Source organism: Prunus dulcis, chromosome 1, assembly GCF_902201215.1.
Source record: "Prunus dulcis chromosome 1, ALMONDv2, whole genome shotgun sequence".
Lineage (NCBI taxonomy): Eukaryota > Viridiplantae > Streptophyta > Magnoliopsida > Rosales > Rosaceae > Prunus > Prunus dulcis.
Genome location: NC_047650.1, coordinates 930,174 through 938,077, shown reverse-complemented (window position 1 = coordinate 938,077; position 7,904 = coordinate 930,174). Strand labels below are relative to the sequence as shown.

Sequence of the window (7,904 nt, the reverse complement as noted above, 5' to 3'; positions counted from 1 at the left end):
AATAGTGAACTAGAAGTTTAAAAGAACAAAAGAAAAAGATGAAAAAGATAGCTTTAGGGTAACTATTGTGAAATAAACTAGCATATATCGAAGTTATAAAATATATATATATATAATTAATTTTCAAAGTCGATGTTGCTAATAAAGGATACAAAATCATTGACATTGAAAGATCACATCATAAAAGAAGCTTTTGTTGATGTTGTTGAAAGATCATTGTAATGTAGGGATGTCATTATTAAGGGCCAGTTTGGCATTGCTGTGCTGTGAAAATAATTGCTGTCAGATTTGCTGTGAGAGAAATTAGCTGTGAGACAAAGCAATTTGGCGTTTGGTAAAATTTTTATGAAAAGTGTTGTAGGTATTGATTTTACACATAATAAAAAAATGATTGCTACATAATCATTAAATTCAGCACCTCTTCGAAACTAATTCCAGCTATATATATATAATTAATTTTCAAAGTCGATGTTGCTAATAAAGGATACAAAATCATTGACATTGAAAGATCACATCATAAAAGAAGCTTTTGTTGATGTTGTTGAAAGATCATTGTAATGTAGGGATGTCATTACTAACTAAAAGTCAAGTTAAATTCTACGCACTTATTTTAGTTGGATTGAAATACTAAAAAAAGCTAATTTGAATATATGAACTAAGGCAAAAGTATTTTACGGCCAATCTTTTCATGATACGGGTGCATTCCCTAAATTAGTTAACAAAGAAAAGGCAAAAGAAATAAACTTTTATTCACCAATTTGAAGGATACATCCTTATTAATTAGCAAACTTAAGAAGAAAAAGAAACTTTTTTGCTAATCAAGAAAACAAAAAGGATAGTAATAAGAAGTGAAATAAGTTGTATATATTATTGTCGTTGATGAAAAATAAATATATAAAAAGTTGTATATATTCACAAACCAAATAACACGCGCACATTTTGGTCTCTATGGTTGTGGAGTAAGAGACTCATATATGAAATAAGATATAAAAGCTCCACTTCACGCAAACTTCTGGGGATGTTTGGTTTCTCCATCTCTCTCTATTTTTGGGTCTTTTAGATCTGAAATTTTGATTCAACTGTTTGATCCAGTTTCAGACTTTCAACCACTGGGTTCACTCCAATCTCTTGTTCTCTTACAACCCTTTTTTATTTTTTTGTAAAATAAAAGAAGGAAGATTAACATATATGAAAATTTCATATTATTCATGAATAAAAGAGGGAGCTTTTGATTGTGGCATGTGAGCCTCCTCTAATGGGGTCCCGTAAACAAGCAAATTCTTCTTCTTCGTCATCACCTTCGTCCTCGCAGCGCACGGAAATTTCGATCTCAGGCAAGTTATTCAATTTCTCTAATTTTTCATTCATTATGCTTTTTTGTTCTATGCTGGAATTTCTGAATCTGTAATTGGAGAACCCAGAATTCGTTTTAATTCTGAAGTTCATGTTTATGGATTTTTTGAGTTTTCATTCATTCAAAACTTAAATGAATTGAACTTAGGTCTCTTAAGTTTTCGGAGGAAAGCAGAATTTTTGGTTTATTAATGGAGGTGGGGGTTAGGTGATAGAAAAATTCATTTAGTGGTAACAATGAAGTAGAACATTATAGGCCAACAGGGCCTCAAGCAAACACTTCTATTAGGCGAAATAGGATCTGAACTACGTAGATTAATTTCCTAAGCTATGCAGGTACTGGATTCAAAACAATGAGAATGCTTTTGATGCTTATCACGAATTGGGTTGGGTATTGCTCGTTTTCTTGTGCAGTCATGCTTGACAGACTGCAATTCTATTGGTTATGGACTTAACGGATTTTGAGAGTGTGTTTAGTTTAGTAGGACGATGAAAACATAGGATACAAATGTTCGTTTTAGTTTAGATAAGCGAAATTGTTTGGTACATGTTTTTCTGTGATCTTTCAGTTAAAAAGCATCCATCTTGGAGATACAGACATGGTCATTCAACTTGTATACTTGCACCACTTGTTAATGTTACAGTTGCTATCCCTCTTTCTCATAAATTTTGAAACTTTCATTTTGTAGAGAATATATAACTTCATTCTGAAAAGTACTATTTGCCCACGCCCGCTTCAATATTATCTGAGATTAGTAGTAAATACGATTAGAAAGAAAAAGAAATCAACTCTCCATCGTCACTCTCTAAAGGAAGCTGAAAGGTCCTTTCCATCTTAAATACTTTTCGCTGATAAAATTGCATATGGTTTCAGGGCTCAGTGAGAAGCATCAAGAGGAACTAGAAAACTTGACACTAACAACACAACCCTTCAGAACATTGAAGTTTTTCATTTTGGCTGTAGTTCAATATGTGAAGCGTTCAATATCATATCTGTTGGCAAAAGGTGGCTGGCTTATGCTTTTGAGTACTGTCGTAGCGTCACTTGGAATTCTTCTAGTGACCATTGATGGCCCTCATGAGAAGGTATTTTTATGTGTAGATTATATTAGTGATATCATATTTGATAAGATGCTATGTTCTTAAGATGGATCCCAAAGATCTTTCTGGCTGAAATTATGTTCATTTCTTTTAGGGTTGTTTATTTAATGGTAATTATATTGCTTCCTAATAGGATGCGAATCTAGGGTTAACCGTTAACCAAACCCTTTCTTACTTGAAGGATACTTATTTTTATGAACCAACATCAAATCTCTACCTCCAATTTTGTTAACTAAATGATTTTAATATTTTATTCATAGCATCACTTCACAAAACTGATGCTTAATTTTATTTTTTTAAAGTATTCAAATATTTTTAAAATATTTAAAGGCTGTGAAAAATCTTAAAGCTCATTACTTTGTGTGGTGAGGATGTTAATGCCCAGGCACATTTTATTCATAGCCTTCTGATGGTTAACTGTGATGTTTCGTACTGGTGTTGGCATTTAATCTCATTTGTTTTGTTTAAATGCTAAAAGTTGATGGAATGATTCTGCAGCATGTTGAGGAACTTCTCAAATATTTCCAGTTCGGGCTATGGTGGGTGGCACTTGGAGTTGCATCATCAATTGGTCTTGGTAAGCAATATGAAAAATATGAATCATTGTTTTTGTATCAGGCTTTCTGATGGTGCAAGTAATTAAAACATGGAAAAAGTATGGAACAAGAATGAGCATCTCTTCTTATATCTGTTTGTAAATACTTAGCAACATCTTTCCATGTATGCATTGATATAACCTCCCTGATATAGAATGGAAGCATAATATTATCTTCTTTTGCTTATTTTTCCTTCAGGATCTGGTTTGCACACGTTTGTCCTATATCTGGGTCCCCATATTGCATTCTTTACTTTAAAGGCAATGCAGTGTGGTCGAGTTGATTTAAAAAGTGCTCCCTACGACACAATACAGCTAAAAAGAGGTCCTTCGTGGCTTGGGAAAAACTGCTCTGAATTTGGGCCCCCATTGTTTCCATCATTACATGGTTTGAGGGTTCCACTTAGCAGCATATTACCTCAGGTCCAGCTAGAGGCTGTTTTATGGGGTGTTGGGACTGCAATTGGAGAGCTTCCTCCATATTTTATCTCAAGAGCAGGTAAGCAGAACAAGTTGTAGGTTGATAAACTGTCCTACAACCAAGATTTTTGTGCTAAGGTTTTTTTTAATGAAAACTGGATGAAGATCCATTTTGCATATACTAGGATGTCATACCGGCAAAATGGACTGAAGGGATGGAGGACACTATTCATCCAATGATCTATGTGATTTATGCATCTAATTCTGGTCTGCTTTTGGTTTACTGCTTCATGTAGCAAGCTTATCTGGCGACAAAGTGGATGGCATGGAAGAATTGGATGCCCCCTCAGATGAAGAAACAGGATTCATAGCTACTCATCTAAACCGAGTCAAACGCTGGCTTCTATCACACTCACAACAGTTGAACTTCTTTACAATCTTAGTGCTTGCTTCGGTTAGTTTGAACATCTTTCTTCTTCATTACTAGAGTGTCTTTCATAAAATATACCTTTCTGTTTCATTGGAGTGACCTTTTATTCTTTGCTTTATGATTTCTATTGTTTCCTCTTCATTACAGATAATTGGTGTTTCTTCTGTAATATTACACAAATATTCATGTGTGTGTGTCATGTTGTATGCTAACAGATTAATGAGATTTGGATTTCTATTACCATCCAGTAGTTGCATGAATCATCGTTTCTCTTCTAAATCTAACTTCTAAATCTAACTTTTAATTAAAGTTGGTGCTCGAGTATATTTGTACTGTTGAAATTCTAGTTTGATCTTAGAATGCAACACCTGTTATGCTTATCTCAAAATTGCGTGCAGTACTATTTTCATTGTAACCTGCCAGTTAACTGGGATAGTTTTCAGGTGCCAAATCCTCTTTTTGACCTGGCTGGCATTATGTGTGGACAATTTGGTATTCCATTCTGGAAATTTTTCCTTGCAACAGTGATTGGAAAGGCAATTATTAAAACTCATCTACAGGTTTGTTAAGTTCCTTTTCTTACACAGTTTTGACCATGTTTTGGTTCCATTTATGCAAAGCTGTTCTTAGACCTCTTACTTCGAATAAGATATTTTGATTATATTTTTTGTTTTGGCTTGTCCAAATGTTCCCTATTTGCTTCTGATTCGTGGTTTTTGTTTGTTTATTTTCTTTTTATGCAGACGGTCTTCATCATCTCAGTTTGCAACAATCAACTTCTTAATTGGATAGAGAATGAATTGATTTGGGTTTTCAGTCTCATTCCTGGTTTTGCTGCTGTCCTGCCTAACCTCATTGCCAAAATTGATGCGGCAAAAGAAAAATATCTCACAGCTTCTTCTGTATCCTCAAATATCAAGGTAACTCAACTGTTGATAAGGCATCCTTGTTGTAAATGGACTTTTAACTTCTTATGGTGTTGATTGATGTCAGGTGTTTGATTTATTTCAATTTGTCTAATTTAAAATCCTTGCCAGGTGAAAACGTGGGATTTCTCTTTTGCATCAATTTGGAACACTCTGGTCTGGCTTATGCTATTCAACTTCTTTGTGAAGATTGTGAATGCAACTGCCCAGAGGTATCTGAAGAAACAGCAGGAAAAGGAGCTTGCTTTGTTGACAAAGAAGTCATAAAGCATCACACAACCGCATGATGTTTTGCCATGTCCCTTAAAATGGCGGTACTGCTCCTCTCCTTTTCCTTTTAGAACATCACACAGTCCCGTGATGTTCCGCCATGTCCCTTAAAACGGCGGTACTGCTCTTCTTTCTTTTCCCTCTCTCTTTTGTTCTTTTATCCCACTCCGTTTTTCAGAAGTAGAAGCAATAGAAATTCCTAGGCACAGCTGTTTCGGAAGTCATCATTGGTCTCTCCCCAAAATGCTCTGTGCATGTCCTTGTTAGAAGAAGCTTGTATAGGATCATGGATCTAATGGAGCACTGTAGAAGTTGCAGGTTTATTATGTGTAATTTTTGGGGGAGTCATTACTTAGGGTGGGTTTTTTTCACCCCATTGTCAACTAATGTTGAAATTTAGAAATTGGAAATCTTACTATTCTTTGCAATGCAAGACAAGGTTACATCTTGGAGATTCTATACATTTCAGTCTTTCATATTCTTTAAATATAAAAATAACTTACTTCACCCCATTTATTCCACAATAATCCCTGTTGAATCCACTACAAAAAACAAAGTCCAAACTCAAAATGGCACCACATCAGCTATAGATCATATAAATTTGGATAAGTTACACTTTCATATATGAAAGCATCACTTTTTTAAGTTCAAGATATAATTGCTTGAACTATAATATTAATGAACAAAGCCTATATAAAATAAAATAAAATTTCCAAGTAGTAAATTATGAGAAGCAGTCCAGTCAGCTTTGGTATTGAAGTTCGTGTTCACGTTCCCAAGATCATGGTTCGATTCTCATATTTAGCCCTTCTACTCGATTCCTTAGCCAACAAGTAGATTAAAATACAACCCACACCACAGCACAGGTGTAACACCCATATCACATAATCTATTGCACTTGGCCATGAATATTAAATTGGGTTCTTTAAATAATCATAATGTTCTTTGGGGAGAGAGAGAGAGAGAGAGAGAGAGGGTTTGGTGATAATTTTGTCAGAGGAAGCACCAAATATTAAACCTGTAGGCTGTGGGAGATCCAATGTATTATTCTCCTGGACAGCATAACCAAGTCCATCCATGTGTAGAAAATAATTTCTTATTCTTAATATGCATAATTTCTTTTTCTTTTTTAATTTGTAATTAGGCATGTTGAACAAATTTGGGTGGTCAAAGAAATGGGTAATTGGTGCCTAAAATGATTTATTTTATTTTTTTTGGGGTGAACTGGGGGCAAATGAATGAATGAAATCTTAGAACATGGATTTGACCAGATTTTTGGGGTTGATTGAAGAGAGAGGAGTAATTTATTAGATTTCCCTAATTTTTTAATCAAGGCCTATTGACAATGCATTATACAACTATTATTGGTTTATTTATTATTTGTTTAAGGTTCCCAAAGTTGAACCAACAATGCGAATATATCGAAATTTATAGTTTTTTTAAATATTATAATTGTGTCGTTGTTTGAATAATACAAATATACAAACTCAACTAGTCATCTAACCATTTTCATGCCTTCATTCATTTCTTATTCATTTCTCAATTCTCGACTGCATGGATAAAGCATTAAATAACTTCATTTTTTTTAAAAGCGACAAGACAAACTTCACATTTCACCTTCCTATCAAGTGCGTATAATATTTCAAAGTGAACTTCGTACATAATTAATTTTCTGTAAATTAAGCGTTTCTAATGAATTCGAGTCGGTAGACTGAATTTGATTTTTTTAAACTTTATCTCTTTTTAATTATTTTGAATTTATAATCTTAATTAATAAACTTATGCCAGAATTTCTTCAATCATACGTGATAGTTAGTGGAATAGCATTAGATTGTCTTAATTTTGATGTTACACTTCACTGTTATTGTAATGGTCCTTTGTGGTATTGGCCCTTTTTGATTAGTGACTTTGTTGATTGAATTATGAATGCAATCTTAGAATTTTTTTAAAAATTAAAAAGAGTTTTACTGATTAACATTTATGATAGTTCAAACTTTAAAGATGTATGAGTTTCTTTAGACTTATTATAATCGCCCTATGTATCGACCGTGAAGGTTAATTAATTTCATACAAAAGTTAAGTTTAAGAATTTGACTACGTGGCTGTGAATTGACAACAAGTATGAAATCAAAGTACTAACAATAAAAAAGAAGCGCCAAAAACTTTCTAATAAAATTTTCCACCTTGAAGTTACGGAAATACCTTTGGATAAATTAACAACATTTTCCAGCAAAAAAATAATAATAATAAAGTGACCTGGCCGACCAAGGGTCACATCACATCAACCAAACTACTACCATAGACATAAGGGTACTCTCTCACTCACATGCCCTACTACTTGGGTTAGTGACTGAATGCTGAAACGACGTCGCTGTCACCGTAAACCCCGTAAATAGGAAGAAAGAACCGGGTGGCAGTGGGGCCACAAGTGCATGGTGGGGCGGCATTACATTAAATGTGGCCATATTCCTTGTTGGCGATGCAATTTTATTATTATTATTTATTTTCGTAAAATATCTAATGGCAATTAAGCTTTAATATTATGCATTAAGAACACGAAATGAGACATAGGTTTGTCGGACGAGGCTGACATGACTGCTGACATGGCTATTGGGCGGGACCCGTATCTGCGATTTTTCTTGTTTATTACCTTAATTTTTGTAACATTGCTGTCTCCGTACGAATACATGATATATATCTACACGGTTATTTGCACATTTCTTTGTCCAACGCATTTTCATTTTGCAATTTTTCTGGGTCCCACCCATGACCCCACCTCTCTTTCCTTTCATTTCTGTGGCCGGAAAGC

At 34.1% G+C, this 7,904-nt stretch overlaps 1 protein-coding gene across 1 annotated transcript; it reads left to right on the top strand.

Moving 5' to 3' along the window:
• Window positions 1-932: 932 nt before the first annotated feature.
• Window positions 933-5,556, top strand: LOC117615369 (vacuole membrane protein KMS1). Its single transcript, XM_034344443.1, has 8 exons — window positions 933-1,334; window positions 2,228-2,439; window positions 2,953-3,031; window positions 3,249-3,548; window positions 3,766-3,923; window positions 4,343-4,459; window positions 4,643-4,819; window positions 4,937-5,556. The coding sequence occupies exons 1-8, from the start codon at window positions 1,256-1,258 to the stop codon at window positions 5,090-5,092; spliced, it is 1,278 nt and encodes a 425-aa protein (XP_034200334.1). The 5' UTR covers window positions 933-1,255; the 3' UTR covers window positions 5,093-5,556.
• The last annotated feature ends 2,348 nt before the right edge of the window (window positions 5,557-7,904 follow it).